This window comes from Tauraco erythrolophus, chromosome 4, assembly GCF_009769465.1.
Source record: "Tauraco erythrolophus isolate bTauEry1 chromosome 4, bTauEry1.pri, whole genome shotgun sequence".
NCBI classification, from domain to species: Eukaryota; Metazoa; Chordata; class Aves; order Musophagiformes; family Musophagidae; genus Tauraco; species Tauraco erythrolophus.
Window position 1 is genome coordinate 4,926,656 of NC_141468.1, and position 24,049 is coordinate 4,950,704.

The window sequence follows — 24,049 nt, forward strand, 5'->3', positions numbered from 1 at the left end:
GGCTGCAGGTTGCCGAGTCCTGATATCTGGTATGTCTCTGTTAAACAGCAGTATAAAGATAAGAAAGTTGAAATAAAAAGAAAGCCTTTTCTGTATGTCCATATATCGTTTCCCAGAATGGTTGGTGTGTAGTGGAATAAATGTCAGGGCAGTAGGCACCCTGGGTAAATGTGTTGCCTTGCAGGTATACCCTGTTCTTACCTGGATCACTGGAAATTTTCAGATTTTCAAATTTCAGAAATTCAATATGGAAAGGGAAACTGATTCTTATAAGACACAGAAATGGTGAGAATTTCTCCCTGGCTGCAAGCCAAGTTAACAAGATTTAACTATTCTGAAGGACAGACTCTGCCCAGCACTAATTCGAGTGCTTCAGGTAAGACAGTGCATGAAAACTTCCTTCCAGGGGAATCTCAACCATGAGAGGACAACTCATGAAACAGCCCAATGGACACATACCACAAAGCATCTTACTGAGATCCTGTCCTCCTCGTGAAAGTCTGGCGAAGTTCACCTAACCTGATAGCAAATGGTAGGGCTTTGAGCATCCTCAGCACTTGTCCCTCATGCGTATTTTCTGTACCTTCTCGAGAAATTTCAGCTTTTTGGACTCTTTTGAGCAGGATATTTGAGCAGTTCGTGCCATCTAGTGGTCACACTGATTTCCGAATCTTATTTTTACCGAAAAAAATTAGGCCACATTTGGTGGTTATGAGATGACTGAAATAAGGGGCTGCAAAATAAAAGTTTAAAGTAAATTCTGTTTTAAAGGGATTTTTCATCTCTTCAGAGCAGCAGTGATTAGCTTCCAGGTCCAAGGTCCCAGATACATACAGAAAGCTGCATTAAGCTTTAAGGTTCTGATGAGAAATCCTAGAATCATAGAATGGTTAGGGTTGGAAGGGACCTCAAAGATCATCTAGTTCCAACCCCCCTGACATGGGAAGGGACACCCTCCACTACACCAGGTTGCTCAAAGCCTCATCCAACCTGGCCTTGAACACTTCCAGGGATGGGGCAGCCACAGCTTCTCTGGGAAACCTGTGCCAGTGCCTCACCACCCTCAGAGGGAAGAATTTCTTCCCTAGATCTAATCTAAATCTCCCCTCTTTCAGTTTGAAGCCATTGCTCCTTGTCTTGTCACTACACGTCCTTGTCAAAAGTCCCTCCCCAGCTTTCCTGTAGGCCCCCTCTAAGTACTGGAAGGCTGCAATAAGATCACCCCGGAGCCTTCTCTTCTCCAGGCTGAACAGCTCCAACTCTCTCAACCTGTCTCCATAGCAGAGGTGTTCCAGCCCTCGGATCATCTTCGTGGCCTTCCTCTGGACCTGCTCCAGCAGCTCCATGACCTTCTTGTGTTGGGGACTCTAGAGCTGAACACAGTATTCCAGGTGGCGTCTCATGAGAGCAAAGGGGCAGAATCACTTCCCTCGACCTGCTGCCCACGCTGCTTTGGATGCAGCCCAGGACACGGTTGGCTTTCTGGGCTGCCAGCGCACAGTGCCAGCTCATGCTGAGCTTCTCATCCACCAGCACTCCCAAGTCCTTTTCCTCAGGGCTGCTCTCAATCCATTCTCCACCCAGCCTGTACTTGTGCATGGGATTGCCCTGACCCACGTGCAGGACCTTGCACTTGGCCTTCTTGAACTTCATGAGGTTCTCACAGGCCCACCTCTCCAGCCTGTCCAGGTCCCTCTGGATGGCATCCCTTCCCTCCAGCGTGTCCACAACACCACACAACTTGGTGTCATCTGCAGACTTGCTGAGGGTGCATTTGATCCCACTGTCCATGTCATCGACAAACATGTTGAACAGTGCCAGTCCCAAACTGGTCCACTTTGACATCTTTTCCAACCTAAATTGTTGGTTCTATGATTCCATGATTCTATGATTATTGAAAAACCCTCCCCATTTTCCTCCTGTACACTCTCATCCTTTATGCACATCACTTAGCCCCACCTCCATGGGAAGCTGCAACACAGAAGATGATGTGGAGCAACACAGGGGAGGGGAAGACTAGCCAGGTCATGCTGTTTGGGCCTGAGGGATGCAGAGCTGCTTACTGAGTGACCTCTGCATTCAGAGACTGTCTCTTCAGGAGAAGCAATGTTGCAGGCTCTACATGTGCACCCTGTGATAGCTGAACCAGAGTTTCAGAAGAAAGTAATAAATAGGTGATGTGGGGAAGCACTGTGTGGATGGATCAATGCGAAAGCAAGATGCACGTGCTGTGAAGGCTGTGTACCAGTTTGGGTACAGCCTACAGGCTCCTAAGCTTTCTAGCATATCTGGAGATCTGTCATCTCCAACTTCAAGATCCAGGATTGCCCAGAACGTTGTGAGAGAGAGCAAATTGAGACTAATTATTCAATGCCTCTTCCAGCGTAACATCTGTGAAACAGCGTATGGAGCTATCACGTGTCAGGTTCAAAGTGGTCAGAAGGCCATAGTTCGTTCTGCGCGTAGTTAAGGTGTGGAACTCCTTCTTACAGGATGCTATGAATGCTAATTTTTTTATCCAGTCTTTTCAGAGGATATGATAGGGTTTTGGAAAATAAATTAACTGAGGACTAATAAATAAATGGAAACTGTCTCCTGTTCATGATATACCATAGCTACAAGTAGCTGGAGACTAAGGTGGTCTTTGGAAAATACCTAACATGCTTGCTTGAGTTCTTATGTTCTCTCCTAAGCACCTTTGGCAACTCTTACATAGCAGTGAGCTGGAAGGTCATTATTCTGCTTGAGTTCCTTGTCTAAATGTAATTTTGGGTCTCAGCCTGAGAAACAAACTGTTGAAAAGATAGAGGAAGGATGTGTAACAGCACACTAGTGCTGCTGAAGTCTTTTACTGAAACATAGAAATGTAACATAACATAGGATAAGAAAACAGAAAATAATTAATATAATATAATATAATCTTGTCTGCTGTTTTGTCACTGGGTCCATATAATATGGGGACCACTTTTCCAATTAAGTTGCTTAGATGTCTGCAAATTTCTTTTCTTTCATTCTTTCTTCCTTGCTTTCTCTGTTTTTTCCCACTATTGTCTTTCTGGCTTGCTTATCCAGTCTCTTGAAGCACCCAAAGAGGCAGGGAGGTCAAAACAGTTTCAAAAGCATCCAGGAGCTGTACAGCATGCATCTGACCATGTCGTCAGATGTTTTCACATTAATAACTTTGAAAAAACTAGAGTCGTTCCAGCACCAGCTATGATCCTCTCCCAGCCAGAGTGGAAAAAGGGTACTTGAATGGGTCAGGATCCAGCCCAAAGGTCTATGCCAACCCCTGTGAGATGGTTGGGTGGGAGGGCCCTTGGAGAAGCACAGTGTTGCTGTTTCCATCGCTCTGAGAACCAGTCTTCACCTCTTTTACTATAAACAAACAAGCTAGGAGTGAGTTCTTGCTTTGATCTTTTAAAGTTTTGGATACTCCAAGGTCTGTGCCTAGCAGGAAGTTAGCCAAACATCACGGGAAGCTACAAAAGCAAGAAGTGAGCCTATCCAAGCCTGAGCTGTTATCAAGGGCAGAGGCAAGTGAAGACACTATTTGGATAACCCTTGCTCAGGCACCACAGCTCAGACTTGCGTTGCAAGGCAAATATTTGCCTACGGCCTAAACAAAGTCAGCGTTTCAAAACTTTGCTCAAAATACTGCATAACCCTAAGCTGTTTCCTTGAACTTGTCTCAGAGAAGGAAAGATCTTGTGTCTAGTACCTATGCGGGCTGTTCTCAGGAGACAAGCGGGAAGAAAATGAAGCATCTGCTCTGCTTCTTGGTTTTGCTCTTCATTTCTGGAGTAGGAAGCTTTGATCTTGTTATCGACGAAATCCCAGATGTGAGTATTTCCAGGCAGGGCCTAGATCTCCCTTCCTTGCTGAAGTCAACATTGAAGCTGCAGATGGCTTTGGTGGGAGCAGAATTGGGTCATTACTTCACAGCTCTGCTTGTATCTCATGAATTCTCTTCTACTTTTAGCTGTAAATGGGATTGTTCTCATAATTGCTTTTCATCTGTCATTTGGGGCATTGCTGTTTTATTATTAAAGTTGGGATAGTATAGGCATAACTCCAATATCTTTTCAAGCAGGATTCATATTTTTACCTCAAATTTGCTTCTTCTGTTTGTTTTAAATATTCAAGTGGGCTTCTATGCTCAGACCTTCAGCGTATTTTATATCCTGTTTCCCTGGAATAAGTAGAAACAGAGCACCAAGATATCTCTGTGGATGGAGTCTCCTGTATGAACCGTTACGAACTTCAGCAAAGCTTCATATGGTCTCAGGTTTTTGTTAACAGGAATTCAAAGATGGATTTAGGATCCTATTGACTGTACGTTCCTCAGCAGAGGGGTGAGGGAGTTTGTAAAAGAGTTTATGATTTCTTAGGATAATACAATGGTGAAAAGAAGTATAGATATAGCTTTGACTCTGGAGCTGAGCCCAAACTTAAACCCCCAGACTCAGGTGAACCTAGATTTGGGTGTCTACACCCATTTCCACATTGCCATATTGCAGTATGCTGTGAAATCAGCAGGGATGGTGTGAAGCTTTCTTTTCCTTTGCAAGATTAACAAAAAGAACAGTGAGAGGGGATATCCTCTTTTTCTGTCTTCTTACAGCACTTTTCATAACACAGTGAGTTTTTTATCCTGAGTTTGAAATTTCCAAGAAAAATATTCTGGACCTCTGGTCCTTTCTAACCATAGATGCCGTATCGGTTTAACATCAATGTGCTTAAGCAATTTCAGTTAATTTTGTGCAAACCTTCACCTGTATGATATCATATAAGTTGGAGAGCAACTCCTGAACTTGAACTTCTTTATTACCATAAATTAAACTTTAAACAAACTTGAATTAAGAGTATCACTGTGGTGTAAGAACCTACGCTTCTAATTGAATCAGTGCAGCTTTGCATTTGGAAAAGACCTGATGTTCCTTTGCTGTCAATAGGACAAATTTAGTTATCAGATATGTTAACATAAAACCAAAGGCAGTTTATACTGGTTTGAGCAGAAATTCTCTGAACTTCCTTATTTAAGTGAGATCAGTATCTGAAATGCTGTAGTTGTCATGGCTGGACTCATCCTGATTATAATCTGCCTCTTGCTCTTTATGGGCATTTCAGTGTGTTAAATATTACTCCTTGTTTTAGAAGGAAAGGTTGTAAAATGATCGTAAGGGTCATGGTCTTATAAGAGTATATAGAGCTAGTTGGTGACAGATGGAAACTGAATATGTGAAGAAGCAGCATTTTTGTCTCAAACGGTTTGCACCTTTGCTCCTCATTCGCACTAAGGGGAGCTGAATTCCCTTTGAACTCTATTAGAGTGCTAACAAGTAATAAATCAAGTGGTAAACTGTAAGGCAGCAGCAACACCTCTTTTCTTCTTATTTCTCCCCTAGGAAGTGGAAAACCTGATTGACCTGGAAATCGATGGATTTCCTTCAAGTTCCAAGACGAGAAATGGCAGGTACCAGGTACAGTACCCAGAAAAGCTTCAAAAAAAGGGAAGCAAGAATGCCTTGGAGCTCTCTCCAGGCAGAATGTTCCATGCCAAGGGTTGTGAGTGTGCAATCAGGTGGGACCAACAGGTCCTTACATGCATTAAGACCTCCATGTCTCTTGTTGGGATAAGAACTGCTACTATCCTTTATGCAGTACCTAGCACAACAAGAATTTGTTCCATATCTGAGCTCCTAAGGACCACAATACAGATGCTAAACAATGGAGATACATGTCTGTCTAACTTCATATGTGGGAAAAATCCCATTGATACTCTTGTGGCTTTTCCATGAGAAAATGGAAAAGAACTTCAGACACTGGCCATGTAGGCTGAAACCTTTCAGTCCTGCAGGTAGTCCATTCATCCATATTTAACGCAGGTCAAAAAAGTGCAGCACGGTGTCACATGACTAATGAGTTGATGGAGTCTGAGACCAGGGAAGAAAATTTGTTGCCAACACACTCATAGGTTGCAGTTGGATTTCCCAGCATCTTTAAAGTTAAGCACAGGCAAACATGATTCTTCTTTATCCTAAGGCTTTTTGAAAGGGGCTTCATACAGAGTGTAAATGTAACTTATTGACACCTAAAGTCCCAATTACACTGCCAGAAAAATGGAAGATTTTAGCACAAATATGAATCAAGCCAGCTCACATTTGTCAGACCAGTATTCAAATAATTTGATCATGATCTAAGCAGAAATCCTCTCTAGCTGCACTTTCTCAGGGCATCATTTCTTTCCAACATGTCTGTGTCAGTGTCATAGGTATTATGCTGCTTCTGTTCCCCAACTTTCTGAATACATGTATATGGACATATACATGCAGTAATTTGCAATTCTACTAGTAGTTTTATTTGTACCAGTTATTCCTTACATTCCCTGATATTGTTTCCCATCCTTCACCTATCAAATGAGCCTTTGGAAACCGATAGAACTAAGATCTCAGCTGTAGGATGGGCCATCCTTATTTTATTTGAGTCACAATAAAAGATTAATAAATGAGATTAAACTGGACTATGTGAAAAATCTCAAGGCAGTAGCTCTTGGCCAACAGCAGGCACACAGTTATTTATTGTTAATCCTTAAAGGAAGACTGTCTTCCAAATTATTGTTTCAGCACTATGTTTTTCTACAACGAGCTCACTAGTCCACTGACAACAAGACAACAGAACTCCTCTGCAGATCCTACTGATTAGTTCTAAATAGAAAGAATTGGGTTTTATGTCCGGATCAGATATTCTGGTGAAAAATATTTGCTCCTGAGTAATTCCAGAAATACCGTGTCTCAGGTATGTGGATGGTCCTCGTGACCACAGAAAGAGAGTGCCCCATGGGCTGGAATGCAGGTAACCTTGTGAACCTCCGTGTGATGGTGCACTGCCGTTATCTCTGTTTTAGAGATAGATAATGGAGCTTGTGTTTGACTGCGAGGCAGGATGTTCTGCAGCATGTCCCCCAGTCCTGGTCCTGATCTCTTGCTGTCCATAGCCAGGTGAGATCACGCCTGTTTCCTTACTGCTCAGCCTGCCTGAGTTCCTCTCCATGAGAACCAGCACAGGAAGGGAATAGGAAAGAGAGAGAGTGAAATCAGCTGGCTGGAGAGCCCCCTGGCTCTCTGGTGTAATTGCAGCCAGGAAGACCAGGATTTGTCTTTAGCACTGTGAAGACGAGCTCTGCAGGACCTAGGTTTGAAATTACTCTTCTTGCAGCTCACAGTAAGGGTTGTGATCCCTAAAAGGAGTCTGTAAGAGGATGCAATGGAATTGTAATGTGTTAAAAAATGCTTAGCAAATGGCTCACATGAAAACAGATGGATCTATGAGGAAACAGCACCTCAAAGAACTGGGGCAACATGCCACACAGATCTGATCTTTCTAGTTCATCATGCCGGGCATCTAATTTTCAACCTTTTCCTGAATTCTTATGACTTTAAGATTCTTATGACTTTCTCTAGGAATTTTCATGTCCCAATACAAAAGTAATTATTTCAATTGGATGCAGTATAACATCTCTGAATCTGCTTTCCTTGTTTTACTAAGTCACACCTCAGAAGAAGCCTGTGAACTGCAACTTGAAAGCAATGGTAAACTAGGCATCCCTTAGATGACCTAAACCCTACCATCCTTGTAGTGTATTACCTCTTGCAATGCACTCCTCTCTTAGAAATCATGTCTGCTTCTTCCACAGATATGACAGGAGACACCAGGGTCAGCAGTGCTGGGTAGTAGTTAGGTTGAAGTACCCAGTATTTTCTTCATGGTACGCTGCATAGTAGTTGCAATATTCATGCACAGTGATTTCAACAAAGATCATTATGAAGGGCTAAATATCCATAGCCTGCACAGATGTCAGGAGAAGACGAGTCTCAATACATGAAGTTAAGGCCCAGCATCAAGACCTGATCCTTAAAACAGTTCCTGAGGCACTTATCTCCACCCTAATTAGCAATTTGCCACACACTACGTGTTGCACCAGGTACTGTTTCTGCGCAGTGCAGTCATCAGCAAATCTGAGTGTGGATTAAAGTCAAGGATCAGCCATGAATTCTCATGCTAGAAATAGCACAAGTCTCATGTGCCACGGAAGTCCCTACAAAGCCCCTGTTCTCTGTAACCACATCGGCGCTCGAACCTGAAGTGTAGTTACCTACAGCTCTGTCCTCCTGACCTGTTGAAGTGGCTGTCCTCTGCAAGGTTTGAGATCCTAGAGAGATGGTTGGCCCACCTCATGTCTGATCTCTAATAGCAGCAGTGGGAGTCATTACATGTGCAAGTGATAAGCGCATGTCTCCATCAGCACCTCCCCTTTCCCCTCCACCTTCACAAAAACAAACAGGAAGGAAACCTGGGCGTTTTGAAAGGTTTAAGCATCGTTTGTAAAGTGAGTCTGGAACTGTAGGCTCTTCTGAGAATCAGAAAAGCACCACAATAAAACAAATCCTCTCTGTGCTGAGGTCTTGGTCTTCATCTTTTTTTTTTCAGTTAAGGTTGGGTTAGTCTTAATTTGTATTCATACTGGTGATGTTTCCTACACCAAAGGTATGTCGGCACTGGTGAGGCCGCACCTGGAATATTGTGTCCAGTTTTGGGCCCCTCGCTTTAAGAGAGATATTGAGCTCCTGGAGCGAGTCCAAAGAAGGGCGACTAAACTGGTCAAGGGGCGGGAAAATAAAACTTATGAGGAGCGGCTGAGGGAGTTGGGGCTGTTTAGCCTGGAGAAGAGGAGGCTGAGGGGAGACCTGATTACAGCCTACAAATACTTGAGAACAGATGGTGGGAAGGTAGGGGAAGGTCTCTTTACATTAGTGATGGGCGATAGAACAAGAGGAAATGGGTATGAGCTTAGTCAGGGGAGATTCAGGTTGGATGTTAGGAAGTATTTCTTCTCTGAAAGGGTTGTCAGCCACTGGAATAGGCTGCCCAGGGAGGTGGTTGAGTCCCCATCCCTGGATGTGTTTAAGAATAGGGTGGATGATCTATTTGGGGATATGGTTTAATGGACATTAGGGATGGTTGGACTCAATGATCTCTAAGGTCTTTTCCAACCTAGAAATCTATGAAATCTATGAAATCTATGTCTGGGGACAACAGTCATTATTCACGATCTGGCTCTTTACCAGATGCGAAGGGTCCAGTTCACTGCACAGTGAGGTTTGTGGGATGCCAGCATGGACTAGGCAAGGACCAGTCCATGAGGCTTTGCAGAGGGTCTCTAGAGATCTACAAACTTCCAGAGCCTGAAATCCCAGTGTGAATGTTTCAGGTGGAGCCTGTATAGCTAGCAAATAAAACCCAGCATTTGCTCTCAGGCAGGTGGAAATCCTGCAGTCTCTCTATCTAGCTTTGAGGAATCCTTAAAATCATCTCATTAAAATGATCTTGCTATGACATGGGCCGTCTATTATGCAGCCCAAGATTTTCCTAGTAACAGTATGTTAATTATCTTCTAATGAACTTAGTAACTGTATAGCAAGTCTTATATGCATCATGTGACTAATGTAGCTTTCGTGAGCATCTTCTGTGGTTTAGGGTCCTCATGGATTTAAGTGCTACTGAAACCTGAGATGAGGTTGGTATGTTTTGGCACATTTTTACAATTTAGCCATCAGTATCAGAACTGGTCTCCCTAAGTTCCTGCTCATCATCCGTGGAGTTGAATGACTCAGTTCAGTTGCCCACACGTACAGATCTAGCAGTGTCCACAACATCTCACTGGGTGTCAGATATCATGCAAGACCTACAGGAGCCTCATGACCTCCTGGAGTCCCAGCTGACGGCCAGAGTAGCACCCTTGGGCACCACCAGCAACACTAGGTACTCACTCTTCTCATCAGTACAGTCAGCATCGTTCAGGGCAGGACTCATTCAGCCAAACTATTTCCAGATGAAAGGGATCACTTCATTGGCTGTAAGGAGCTGAGTTTACCTAGTTTTGATGTTAATACCTAAGCAGATGTCCGCATTAAACAATTGCATCTCCCCATAGAACTAGGTGAGCCAAATCCCATCCCAGGATTATTTATGCAAGTTTTAAGGAATTAAACAGAATGATTCAAATGGCCACAAGATGTCATCACCTCTTCATAGAAATTTCCAAATGGAAATATTCATATGGCAGAGCAAAAAAGCAATTAATGAGCAGTTTCAGCTCTTCTAAGCAGCACGTACATAACTAACTTCATATATATATAAAAGTACATAAATATAATATTAATTACACAATAGGGTTTTGTATACATATTGAATATAATACAAAAATATAAATATATATTCTATAATGTAAATGGAAAAAATTAGCTAAATAGGTCTGGGTTTTGAAGTTTTTCCACATTTCCTAGAAAAACAGTTACCTAGAAAAAGGTAATTTTTTTGTTAAAATCTGGAGTTTCTGAGTATAACTTTTTGACAGCATGTTTTGCTTTCAGGAAGAATGTTTCTGTTCAAGAAGAAAATGTTTTCTATAAAAAATAAAAGATAGAGGAAGAGAGATGTCCTTCTGTTTTTGATAGCCTCTAAGTCACAGCTGGGAGATCATGTGCTCCAACATCCTTTGTATAAATATATAAAATAAGACGAAAGGAATATGCACACTAAGTCTGAGATCTCAAACCAATTCTGATCCTCTTGGAAAGCAACTTTTAGATGTTACCACCGTCCGATCCCTGTGTTGAAACAGCCTCTATCTGTGTTCTTAGCTTCGCTGAAACACATTCTCCGTATTTTTCTTTTCCAGCGAAGCACATCCGACTGGGGGTATGTTGGAGATCTGGTGAGTTTTTTTCTACCTCTGTGGAAAATAATACTGAACAAAGTGATTTTCTAGTTAACCATTTTTTGGAAATCAATCCTTTTGTTTGCTCAGTTCCTTGTTTTTACTGCTGGTTGGGTATTAACCTATTTTCTTTAAACAAAGCACTGTTTGCACAATGCTGTTTGTACAACTGCTCTTGGAGGGAGAAGGGTATGGCAAATATGAAGAAATAAGCATCAAAAGTGATTAGACAAAGGCAAAGGCAATATCTTAACATATCTTAATACTGTTCTCCCACTGGCATGGTTAACCATTTGCAAGACTAGGTCTGTAACCAATGCTTCAGGTCTCCTTTATTTAGGACCTTTATTGAAAATGTAAGCTCTGTTCTCCTCAACATATGATGCTGAAGATTACTGTGTGCCCTTCTGTGCTGGATTACACCAACTGAGTCATTCCAAGGACAGGTTGCATGTTCAAAAGCGAGGAAAACATTCCAGCTCAATAAATTCCCCCTTTCAGCTGAAATGTTATAATGAACTATACTTACATGAGTAGCCTGACACAATATGGACATATTTTGCCAGGTAAAATATGGAGGTGTCTTGAACTTGAGTTCATGTCCCATCTGGCTGCCATATTGTAACGGATAACAGCTGAAAAAAAAGAAAAGGCACTGAGACTGTAAAAGTGGTTGATATTGCCCTCTGGGGCACATTTTCTAGCTATGTCACAAATTTATGGAGTAATTTTGTCAATTACAGGTGGAGGATGATGACAAGATAGGTCTTTACAGCTACAAAGTTCAATCCACCATAACGTCACGGTTGGCCAACACAATGATCCAAGCCAAAATGGTGAATAATGCAAAAAGGCCGCAGCACATAGTGTTTGATGTACAAGTCCCCAAAGGAGCTTTTATTGACAACTTTACTATGTAAGTAGCGGGCAGGTATCAGCCTTGTGCTCTCGCAGGGTTCAACGTGACAGCAGAAGGTGGTGGGAGGGAAGTACTCGTGAAAGCAAACCACCTCTTATTATTTTTCAGCTTCAGCATAATTTCAGCAGGCTTTCTCAAAGAGAAAAGACTCATGTCATCATACCGTCTGTCTGTCCATCTCTTCCTCTCCAGTAATTATTGGGCCGTTGGCCAATATTGGCAAAATGACAGAAGTCTCAAACAGACTAAGCTCCTACCTGTCTTGTGCAAGTTGACACCAGATGAAAAAAGAAACAGAGATCCAAATCAGAGCCCTTTTTGAACAGAAATAAACTGTCCTGGTTCAACATCCATTCAGAGAGGTAGCAGCCAGCTTGCTGGTCAGGAGACGTGTCCTGATCCATGTTCCAAATCAGCCATGACATGAGTAACTGCCTGTCCTGCCCCAAAGGATGGGGAAAGCATGAAGGAGGTGGGGGAGAGCAGATCCTCCTCAGAATACAAGAGTGCTGGCTGCTTGAAATAAAAAAGCAGGTAGGGAAAAAGATACAGAGCTGCTGGAAACCAGACTTCATTACTTCAGGATTAAACAAGAATCTTATTATTTCATTTCCCACCAGATTAGATTTCACTGATGGTTTTCTAAAGTGAAGAAACATTTGCCAATTGTGAAGTTGCTTCTTTTGTAAACTGACTGTGCTTCTCCCTCCTAGGGATATCAATGGTATAACATTTACCAGCCAAATTCGGGAAAAATCTGAAGCCAGAAAAATGTACTCACAAGCAAAAGCTAAAGGCAAAGCTGCTGGAATAGTAAGGTATAAAAACTTTGGCGTATGGATATTGTACTGAAATTATTAATAGGAGAACTGAGGTGACCCACACCAGGAGGAGATAGATGAAGGGGTGAACCTTGGGAAGGAAAACGGGTTGCTTACTTAGAGGAACTCTGATATTTAGTTGTTGAGGACTTGTGTTTCTGCTTTCAGCTTGATAAAACATACTGTGCTAACAGACAACTGCAGCTCCCTGGGATAGGTCACAGTTAGAATCAGACCCAGCAAATGCATAACTCGAAACCAAAATGCATAGAAGCTCTCTTTCTCGTATTTTCGCAAAATAACCCCACAGTTGACTTTTCAGGAGCAATGCCTTGGATATGGAAAACTTCAAAACGGAAGTGAATGTGCCCCCAGGGATGAAGATTCAGTTTGAACTTCACTACCACGAAATGATTCGAAGGAAACTGAGCTCCTATGAGCACCTCATCTCTGTGAGGCCAGGACGCTTGGCAAAGCACATGGAGGTAAAGTAGAGCTGGTGTATGTAGGCAGCACCCCACAGGTGAATCCTCATTGAGAAAGTAGCCAAGATTCCTGCTGCTCCACAGCAGGAGACTTCATCTACTGCTCCTTCTTTTTATATGGGCTCAGTACAAATAACCTCAAGGTCACTGCGTAGACTAGCACGAGACATTTCAAACCAGGAGCTATGTAGCTGCAGCAAACGTGTCCTGCCTCCTCTCGTGCTAACACAGCTGGGCATCTCCTGAATCGTGACTGACTCATGTCAGAACCACTTGGGCAAACAAGCTTTGTCCTATACATACCCTTGTGTAAACTTGCCTTGACTGAAGGAAAACAAACAATATTTGCTATTTATTTGGAACAGTGCTTTTCACAAAAATCCCAACTTCATGAAATGGCGTCCTATTCAGATGTTCTCTGAATGACAGTCCCTCCACAACTGGCTCCCAGAAGATGATTTGACTTATTCTTACTCTCTTTCTTACACTCATCCAAAGGTGTCTTCTGCCATCCAGCAACAGGCAGGATACAGGGCAAGCTGGACATTTCCATCTGGCCATTCTCATGTTCCTGTATCATAAATGTCTTCTTCAGCTTTCCATGACTTCAGCATTTATATGGAAGTTTGCTTCTCACATTTCTTTGGTGCAGGCTGTGATCTCCTTGGTGTCTTGAGTTAATCTTACTGAAGAGAACACCATGTCCTGTCTCCTCTCTCCATCCAACCAAAAGGGAAAATGCTCTCTGTCCTGTCAATAGCATGAGTAGAAAGGAAGAGAACTCACCATCGAGTGTGAGAACTCATCATCTGCCTGGCCTCCTAACCCAAAGCAACACTTAAGGAGAGTCACTTCATGCTTCTTTTGTGCTTTTAGCATAACCAGTGGTATCACCCTTGACTCCTGTCTCACCACTGTCCCCATGGGGTTGGACAGAGAGGAAGAATGAGAATTTCTACCAAATTATTTCTATTCTTTGGACTAATTTTTTTTCTTTCCATCATGCCTTATTTTCAGCATTACATGGATCCCCATCATGAATGAGACTAGCCCTACAGGAGCATTCTCAGGAGCATCTTAACCCCCAGATGGAGTTTGCCTATGGAGAGTTCATGAGATCCTGGTACCACTCTGGCACTGCTTCATACTAATGTTCTCCCTTCCTGCCTTTAGGTGGATGTCCGCATTATTGAGCCACAGGGACTTCGCTATGTGCATGTTCCTAATTCACTCGGAGACCATTTTGATGGAATCACCACTATCTCCAAGGGAGAGAAAAAGGTAACTGTCATAGACCGGAAAAAGCATGAAAACTTCAGTTTTCACACTTGTTGCTACACAATCATGGTGTTTTTTCATATCTGCTGGAAGCATGCAAAAATATGGCAAAAAAATATAGTCTTCATTATTGATACCTAAATGTGTGTACAAGATGCTCAAATACTACAGTGACAGCAATATAGAAATAGCGTGTAGTCCATCCATCTTTGTGCAAAGCTTTGAATTCGTAATTCTGAAAGAGCAATGCACTGGGATTGCTGGATGTGAAAAAGGTAGGTGATGAGCATCAAGTGGAATAACCATTCTGGAATAGCTCCACAGTCTCAATTTCAACTGAGAACATCTGCATAGGAATTTGTTTTAGGACAGCTCTTTTCCTTGACATTCCTACCCTAGCTTTTCTCCAGCGTAGCTCTTGTGTATAAGTAAACCCTTCAACAGCAGAGATGTTTTCTCAAGAAACTTCAAGCAGTTACTCTGGGAGGGTACAACTCTTCTTACTCTTACATGGACATCTAATACAGGATATATGAATCAGGCCCCAAAAGTCTGTCTATACTACTATACCACTACACTAGACAGTATTGTTTCTTGATATCCAGGCCTAACTTTGTGTCTCACTCACCCACATTCCTAGTTTAGCAAATTGTTTCAGAGATAGTGTGTGGCTGTATATATTATGTCTTATCTTCTCAAGGAACTTTCAAGTTATCCGTTCAAAGCAGAGAAATAAAGCCATAAAGTCTGCATAACCAATCATGTGACTAATGAAAATGATTCCTGTTACTCAATTCACAGACAAATTAAAAGCTCTCATTTGTTTGGGGAAAAAAGAATTATGGATAGTTTCAACTAGGAAAATATTAAATAAGCCAACATATTACTTACTAGAAATGGTTTGCACCGCTCTAATTGAAATATTTGGTGCTGTAGATCAGGCCTGATGGGATAATCCCAGAGTACTGAAGGAGCTAGTGGATGTTATGGCAGGATTGATCATCTACCAAAGGTCTTGGGAGTCTGAGGAGGGCCCTGCTGACTGAAAGCTCGCCAATGTTATTCCAATTTGCAAGAAGGGCATGAGGGAAGACCCAGGAAACTACGGACCTCTTAGTTTAACCTCAGTTCCTGGAAAAATTATGGAGAATCATAGAATCATAGAATCATAGAATGGTTAGGGCTGGAAGGGACCTTCAAAGGTCATCTAGTCCAACCCCCCTGCAAGAAACAGGGATATCTCCAACTAGATCAGGTTGCTCAGGGCCTCGTACAACCTGGCCTTGAATGTCTCCAGGGATGGAGCATCCACCACCTCTCTGGGCAACCTGTTCCAGTGTTCTACAACTCTCATGGTAAAAAATTTTTTCCTAATATCCAATCTGAATCTACGTCCCTCTATTTTAAAACCATTACCCCTTGTCCTATCACAACAGGCCCTCCTGAACAGCTTCTCCCCATCTTTCGTGTAGGCCCCTTTGAGGTACTGGAAGAATTGAAATAATTTATTGAATAAAGAAGATTATACTGGGTACTGTTGAAAGGCATTTAAAGAACAATGTGATCAATAGGCACCGTGAACATGGGTTCACCAAGGGAAAGTCCCGTTTACCTAATTTGATGTTCTTCTATGATAATGTCACCTGCCCAGCAGACAAAGGGAAGGCCATGGATGTAGTTTTTCTGTAAGACACAGCACAGCATCCTTCCGGACAAGCTGTCCAACTGTGGGATAAGTGGGTTCAGGGTGCACTGGGTGAAGAACTGGGTGAAGGGCACAACTCAAAGGGTTATAGTGCATGGGGCTACATCTGGCTGGCAACTGATCACCAGCGGTGCTCCTCAGGGCTCAATGCTAGAGCCAGTTCTGTTCAATATATTTATCAATGATCTGGATGCAGGCATTGAATGCACCGTTAGCAAGTTTGCTGATGATACCAAACTGGTAGGTGCTGTTGACTCTCTTGAGAGACAAGAGGCCTTGCAGAGGGGTCTACACAGATTGGAGTATTGGGCTATGATTAATGGGATGAAATCTAATGACTTGAACTGCCAAATTCTGCACCTAGGACAAAGTAATGGCGGGCACAGGTATAAATTGGGAGAGGAGTGACTGGAGAGCAGCCCTGCAGAAAGGGACTGGGTCGCTTTCTGGTCGACAGCAGGTTCAATATGAGCCAGCAGTGAGAGCAAACTGCTTTCTGGGGTGAATCAAACACAGCATAACCAGCTGGTCGAAAGAGATAATCATGCCACTGTATTCAACATTGGTGCAGCCTCACCTGGAGTACTGTGTGCAGTTTTGGGCCCCACAATTTAACAAGGATGTGAAGGTCCTTAAATGTGTCCAGAGGAGAGCAACAAAGCCAGTAAAAGGGCTGGAAGGAATGTCCTAGGAGGAACATTCTCTTCTCTTCTCTTCTCTTCTCTTCTCTTCTCTTCTCTTCTCTTCTCTTCTCTTCTCTCCTCTTCTCTTCTCTCTTCTTTGTGTCACAGGTGCTACTATTAAATCAGCATATCCAGGCAAACCTTAGTGCTGTTTTTCTTTCGAAGTGACAAAGTAGAGTACAGATAAAGAAAGAAGAAAGGTGTTCAGTGAAATAAGATATTTCATGAATAGATGAACTGGTTTTGTTTCAATGATCCACCTTTCACACAACATCTGATTGACTGATGATCACGTCTCATTTCAAGGCTCACGTTTCTTTCAAGCCGACAATGGCTCAACAACGAAAATGCCCCACGTGCTCATCCACAGCAGTAGATGGAAACTTTGTGGTGCAATATGATGTGAACAGAGATACCACAGGTGGAGAACTGGAAGTAAGTGTTGCTGTTTAACTGAGATGGGAGATCTGTGAGTACAAGAACTGCAGTCATTAAGTCAACTGTGCTAAACTTCATCATTCAGGAGAATAAGCACGAGAAAGAGCTCTGTGCTCAATTGAAAGAACAGAGAGATTTTAAGTGAGCAGAATGGATTTACTTAATTTATGACTAAGACGTAGTCCTACATATAGTCAGGAGCAGATTCCTGTCTTGTCCACAAGCCAACGTCTTTTGTACCTAGTAACACTCTGGTGATTTAATGTTGAGTCAGAGGACAGAATCGTTGAAGTTGAACCAATATATCACAAGGAGACAACCAGAACATCGCTATTTTTGTATTAACATGAAACAGAGATATGAGATTGAATTATTACAGACAGAACAGTCTTTTTAAATACATTTTTCATTCCTCCCTATCCTAGTGCATGGCAGTTGTCTGAGAACCAGACTCTGCTTTCCTTGAGGAAAAGTAAAGACTATGACATATAGATGGTGTAAGGCTACAAATACAGGGACATGCAGAGCTGGAAGTTAGATTTGGCCCATAAAAAAGAATAGCATTTTCTGCTCTGTTACTGTCTTGAATTTTCTGACATCTTTACTATAGCTCATTTCACTGTGAATATTTTTATTTTATTTTGCAGATTTTTAATGGCTATTTCATTCACTTCTTTGCTCCAGAAAATCTTGATCCTCTGCCCAAAAACATTTTATTTGTTATAGATGTCAGTGGCTCAATGTGGGGACTGAAAATGAAACAAGTAAGTGTTTGACCTCTATTGTAAAACGAACCTCCTGCCAAGTTTTCCCATGTGCCTTAACGCACAATTCTGTAGCCGACTGGCACTCAAAATTACCAGATAAGTTCTTTACACTTTACTCCATCAAAAGTCTCGCTGAATTTGGAGAATATTTGGTGAATCAAAGACTTCATGACTTTACTTTTTATTTGTAATGCTCCTTCGCTGTTGTAAGGAAGAGGTGATGCCATCAGCATATTAATTTTAGCTCTAAGTTAAAATTTTAACTGACGGATCACAAAACATTTTGCAAAGGCTCTGACCCTCATTTTCTCTAACCTCCTCTGCTGAATCCTGGGAAAGTCTTGGTGGGGATACTGCCACCCTGCTTTCAAAAAGTTGAGGACAAATTGCTGACAGCCCACTGAAAAGCAGTGAGAATTGTTTAGACAACATAACCCATTGGGGGAAAAAATGCAAAAAATAAGATGTTTTCATCTGCAGAATAAAAGACTAGAAGAGACATAATCAGCCTCCAAATATGCAAGTAATTGTTCTAAAAGGGAAACTCATCAACTGACTTTCATGCCCACCTAAGGTAGAATAAGATGGATTTACAGCTGGAGAGATTTGTATTAGATAATAGGAAAAACTTTTTAGTCCTGAGATGAGAGTTCAGAAGAATGTGCATCCTGTGTCACTAAGGTTTTTGAGAACTGGTTAGGCAAACGTTAGATAGGGATGATCTAGGTATATTTGAATTTGCTTTGGAGCACAATGCTAAGGCTTGGCAGATTGCTTCCTTGGGGAAATCAATGCCACAAAACTGGGATACAGGCTAATAGTCACTTGTTTAAATCACACATCTTCAAACAGATGTTACCCAGCCTGAAATGACAGCATTGCAGACAGAGCTAAGTCTCCTGAGCTGATACAAGCAATTTCTCTCTCCTGATCCACGATGTCTCACAAACTTCTTCTCTTTCTCACCTCACTCTGTTAGCAGGAGTTAAGCAAGGATGGGTTGAGGCACATGGGTTTGTGCTTGCTAATTGTGTTTTGTCTGTGTTTCTTTGGAGAAAAGTTCAACTTTATGCAAGAAGTGCAAAAAGGAGAGATTTGGATAGCAGACGCTGTTTTGCATTCCAGTGTTCATGCTCTTATCCATCATAGGCATCTCTTTGCTTGTAGTCACAAGTTAAGAAGATGCTTTCAGCAACAGGAAGCATAAACTTGTCTTCTCTTAAATTTCTTCTTCTCAGACCATCGAGGCCATGAAGGCAATACTGAGCGAGCTCCGTGCTGCTGATCAGTTCTCCCTCATCGACTTCAACCACAATGTCCGATGCTGGAGGGATAATCTAGTTTCAGCCACCCCAGCGCAGGTTGAAGATGCTAAGAAGTACATCCAGACCATCCATCCCAATGGGGGTATGAGGTTTTGATTGCAACGTGCTCATGGAAGTTAGATATGGCAGGAATGGGTACCTCAGACAACCTTCAGATTGGCAGAGTATTCCTGCCAAAAAATCTGATTCCCAAGATGGGAAGAGCGTGCCTAGGGCTAAATGAGAGCAAGGATTCCAGTTTATTTTGTTATAGGATGGGATGACATTTCCTTCTACTGAATAAACTATGACAGATAGAACACAGACAATAGAACAGCTGCCTTTAATCTATAGGTCCTATTTCCAGCCTCACAGATCCCAAATATTCTTGAAAGACCAAGGCTGTCTTATGCCTTTGTAAAGTAGATCATAAGCAGCCCACCTCCAGGGTCTCCACTGGCTGTAAATTGTAGACTACACCATGATCTACTAAATGCCATCCTTGACAAACTCTTCCTCCTTTTCGTGCCTTCATTTCCTATCTGATAAACAAGGACAGTTGCCTTTTTCAACCCTACAGCACTTTTGATGCTTCATTTGTTAGTGCTCAAGCTACTTGTACGGAAAGAGCTCAGGATCATTTTAATCTGTTGCTCTCTGAAGTGCAACCCTAGTGTAGTTGTGCAGTTATTTGTACGCCCATAGTGTGTAGAGGCTCTACCCAACATCAGAGCCTTCTGGTGCTGTGGTATCTTCATTCCCAGAAACATCCACTGGCAACATATAAGGCAGGATCAATACAAAGTTATAGACTTGTCCAAGATCATCAATGTGTTGGGAATAGGAACCCATATTGGCTATTTAGGTGCCTCATAAGCCTGACTTTGTTACCCTAAATGAGCTGACAGACAAGATAAGAGACATGCTCCCATCCAGCAAAGCCAGTCTGCAATGGAGCATTTTATTAGGATAATAAAATTAGTCTCTGGAGCTGCTAATGCTTTTCTTTCTTGACAAACAAAATATCTGTTTTCTGACTGCTCAGCCTTAATACTCCTGTTCCTGTCATACTAAGTTCTTACTCAGTCACTTCTATGCCACAAGCCAAACCTTCAGATAGGGTCAGTAAACATAGACCTCTTCTTTTCCAATCAAGATGTTCAAGGAACAGGCTGTAGCAAAAAAGAAATTTTCTTCTTCTTTCATTCAATCATCTACCTGTAAACCCACTACTTCTTCACACAGCTAATAATTCCCAACACCACAAATGGTCCCACTGGAAGTAGTGAGGGGAATGGTGGGGCGAAGGTGGAGGTGATAGCCTGGAATTAAAAAAGGTATCAACATCTGGTCTCTTAATGGAACTTACTGTGAAATGCATATGTACGTGTATATACAGATGTGTATAAATTCATATAAATAAGTGTTAATGTATTTCAATATCATAGTAAGAAAAAAGTAGCATGCTGAGGAATGAATTCAGATGGATTACAGACTATTTCCACTTACAGAGATGTACATCCTGATTAATTCTGTTGATTTCAATATATAGTGTAACTATAGGCAAGGAAAATGGAGAAGATCTGTTTAACACAATGACCCATGTGCAAAGCCTTTCAACTTCCATTTCTATAGGGAACCAGAGTGTTAGCAGACATACCGTAAGTATCACAGAGGAGGGGTTTGGCTGCCTTGATCTTAGGTCTTGTCCATGCTGACTAATTCCACTTGCATCTCAAAAGGGATCTGGATTTGACAAGAGACTCAACAAGAATCGGACTTGTTTTCTTCATTGTGTCTTTCACAGGCACAAATATCAATGAAGCTCTTCTCCGAGCCACGTTCATCCTGAATGAAGCCCAAAGCTTAGGCATGCTGGACCCTAACTCAGTCTCCATGATCGTATTGGTGTCTGATGGAGACCCGACAGTAGGTAAGGATCCTGCTCTAGGTGAGAAGAAAGGCCGGTGGGATTAGCCTGAGAAAATCATGCAACACGTAGACACTTTGACAGTAAGTTAAAACAATTCTATTCCCCTTTCTTCCAATGCCTGCGCTGCTCTTCTGCCAAGTGCCATAGGTGCCATGGGGCTTTGCATAGAAGCTTTCAAGAAATGAGCAGATTATGTTACACACGTTATGTACTTATTGCAATAACAGAGATGCCCAAGTCCTGTAGGAGAGGTAATGACAACAACCTTAGAAAAAACTTCCTCTTCCAATGACCTTAGCCCACACAGATCTATGTAGTCTCAAGCGTAACGTCGAAATCAGGAAGATAAACTATAAAACAAATTAATTTGGATTGGATTTGGTACAGGTGAAAACCAATTGCTTACTGCAGGATGCCAGCCCAGAAGAGGTTGCCATTAAAAATAAGTCTGAAAAAAAAAGTCAGTCTCAATGGTGGCAGAGAAAATCTTAAGTACAATAACCAAAGTAAAACCTTTATGGAGATGTCTTAGTCTGCAAGGAGCTTGAAGTAGTAATTCAGGGAGAAGTCCAGGTGTGTTACAATTACAGACTTCCCAGGAAGTTAATAGCAGCACTGGATATGCAAAGAATATGCATCAAATACAAAAAAAAAAAGTTCAAAGGAATCATCTTCAGTGGAAACGATTTGTTAATCTTCATCCAGGAGAAGCTGGAATGTCGCTGCAGGCACTGCAAAACAGATTTGGCATCTGATCTAGTTGTCTAGTTATCTCTTGTATTAAGAGAGAACCAGGGACACTAGAAGACCATGAACCTACTTACTTTGATGGAGACTTCCTCCGTTGCTCAGATGGATGTCACCTTTTGTGTGTCTCCAAGGTGAGCTAAAGCTGACGACAATCCAGAAGAATGTGAAGCAGAGTATAAAGGACGAAATCTCTCTCTTCTGCCTCGGGATTGGGTTTGATGTAGATTATGATTTCCTGCAGAGAATCGCAACTGACAACCGCGGCATGGCCCAGAGGATCTTTGGAAATCAGGAGACTTCTGCCCAAATGAAGGTGCGTTTCTGGCCCATTGTCTCTGAAACTGAGAGCCCAGTTCTGTTCACAGCTGTGGAGCTAGGTGTGGAGCTAGGTGACTCCACTAGGAAGAGTTACTGTAGGTTCATAGGGGAGGTCACAAAAAGCATTGTTTCTTCTGGAAAGTTCTGCAAGATGACAACTGTGAATTAGCTTAAATGCTCCTAGTTACCATTTTTGTAGTCTCTATAATACGTACTTTACTGCTCTGCTTAGGATTTATATTCTATAAAACAGTTCTAATTGTAAAAAAATATTTTCTGAATGAAAATTTAGGCCTGGATTTTACCTCAGACCATTTCAGCACCAACAAAAGGCCTACATCTAAATGTTAAATGCTCATCCAAAGTTTGCCAGTGTAAGAAAAGTTCAGTTCTAGGAGGCTGTTTCTCCAAATCCATAAGCAGCAATTACCGCTGAACAAAATCTTACATCCTTATTCTGTTTCTATTCATTAGTTTCATTATCTATGCAGATTTCTTGTACTTCTTTCCCAACACAGATGTGCCAGGACACGCAGAGGTGTGCCAGGACACGCTGCACGGTGTTCTGCCAAATAAAGCAGCACTGAGAGTGCAGCCCCTCGGTATAAGACAGCCTCCATCCATGGCACTATATGGGTACCTGTTTTCCCTCTCTGGTGCCATATACTAAACCCATCTGCGCACACATCCCAGTTCACATCAGCCAGGTACCACAGGGTCAGAAAAGGGTAGACAGCCTACAGCAAAGAAGCAAGTACGAGTGAGATATAGGTCTAGTTTTTTTCAACTAGCAGCTGTGTGTCTTACACAGTAGCCAAGATCTGGTCAATCTAATAATAGATTCAGGCTCATATGCATCTATGTTCAAGCCTTTTAGGACTGGAAGAACACAGTCCATGGGCTTCTGCCCATCCTTTGACTTCTGCAAGTCTTGGGCTTGATCATCTTTCTATACCCTGTTACAAGTGGACTAAGGTCTAAATATAAAGAAGTCTGCATTTTCTGAGACAAGAAGAGTCTCATTTGTTCATTAGGGCTTCAGGTTTTGTCGTTTACTGACCTTTCAGTAAGAGTGGTGCATGTAGGAGGGTTGCTTCAAGTACAACAAACTCACTTCTCTGTCTCTTTCCATCTCAGAATTTCTACAACCAGGTCTCCACCCCGCTCTTGAAGAAGATTCAGTTCAACTATCCCCAGGAGTCAGTGTCAGACATCACCCAGAGCAGCTTCCACAACTACTTTGGTGGCTCAGAGATAGTAGTGGCGGGGAAGGTCGACACGGAAAACCTGCAGCACTTGGAAAGCATCGTCACAGCGACAGCAGTGAGTGAAGGTGTCCCTAGGATACCTGCTCCTGGGGTTCAGGCTGGTTCATTCACTCATGTGCACAGTCTCCTTGCTGGAGGCTATTGCCAGCAGTGTTTTGTCTGCTTGGGTCCTGGATGGGAGTGTGGAGGAACTCAGAGGAGGGTTGTCCAACAATGTTTCACAGTAGCTTCAAAAACAGCCATGAACAGCCACTGCCTGCATCCCGCGTCCTGCCAGAGGAATATCCTTCTAATAAATGTACCAAACAAAATTCAATTGCAAATCAGAATTTTGCTTTAAGACTATTGAGTCCTCCTTCATCCTTTGTGGAGGTGCTGGGGAGGCCTTCTAAGGTAACTTCTTTCATAGCTGAACCTCCCACTGCTGGGATTTCAAGCAGGTGGCTCTACAGAATATCAAGTCTTAGCACTGTGCTTTTATGCTCTGCCTTGGGGCGTGTGTAATGAGACTTTCCCCATGTTTCAGGGCTGCTCTTCCAGGTCCTATATCCAGATCCTTCTTTCTGAGGAGGACACAAAACATTCACACTCTTATGGGGCTTA

At 42.3% G+C, this 24,049-nt stretch overlaps 1 protein-coding gene across 1 annotated transcript in view; it reads left to right on the forward strand.

Moving 5' to 3' along the window:
• Window positions 1–3,755: 3,755 nt before the first annotated feature.
• ITIH2 (inter-alpha-trypsin inhibitor heavy chain 2) overlaps window positions 3,756–24,049 on the forward strand; it is a 31,642-nt gene continuing 11,348 nt past the window's right edge. The window contains exons 1-13 of the mRNA XM_009980517.2: window positions 3,756–3,839; window positions 5,406–5,480; window positions 10,739–10,774; window positions 11,521–11,693; window positions 12,410–12,514; window positions 12,840–13,002; window positions 14,176–14,283; window positions 16,975–17,103; window positions 17,754–17,870; window positions 19,112–19,280; window positions 20,985–21,110; window positions 21,992–22,173; window positions 23,316–23,501. Coding sequence (XP_009978819.1) covers window positions 3,756–3,839; window positions 5,406–5,480; window positions 10,739–10,774; window positions 11,521–11,693; window positions 12,410–12,514; window positions 12,840–13,002; window positions 14,176–14,283; window positions 16,975–17,103; window positions 17,754–17,870; window positions 19,112–19,280; window positions 20,985–21,110; window positions 21,992–22,173; window positions 23,316–23,501 — 1,653 coding nt within the window. The remainder of the gene's footprint in view (window positions 3,840–5,405; window positions 5,481–10,738; window positions 10,775–11,520; window positions 11,694–12,409; window positions 12,515–12,839; window positions 13,003–14,175; window positions 14,284–16,974; window positions 17,104–17,753; window positions 17,871–19,111; window positions 19,281–20,984; window positions 21,111–21,991; window positions 22,174–23,315; window positions 23,502–24,049) is intronic.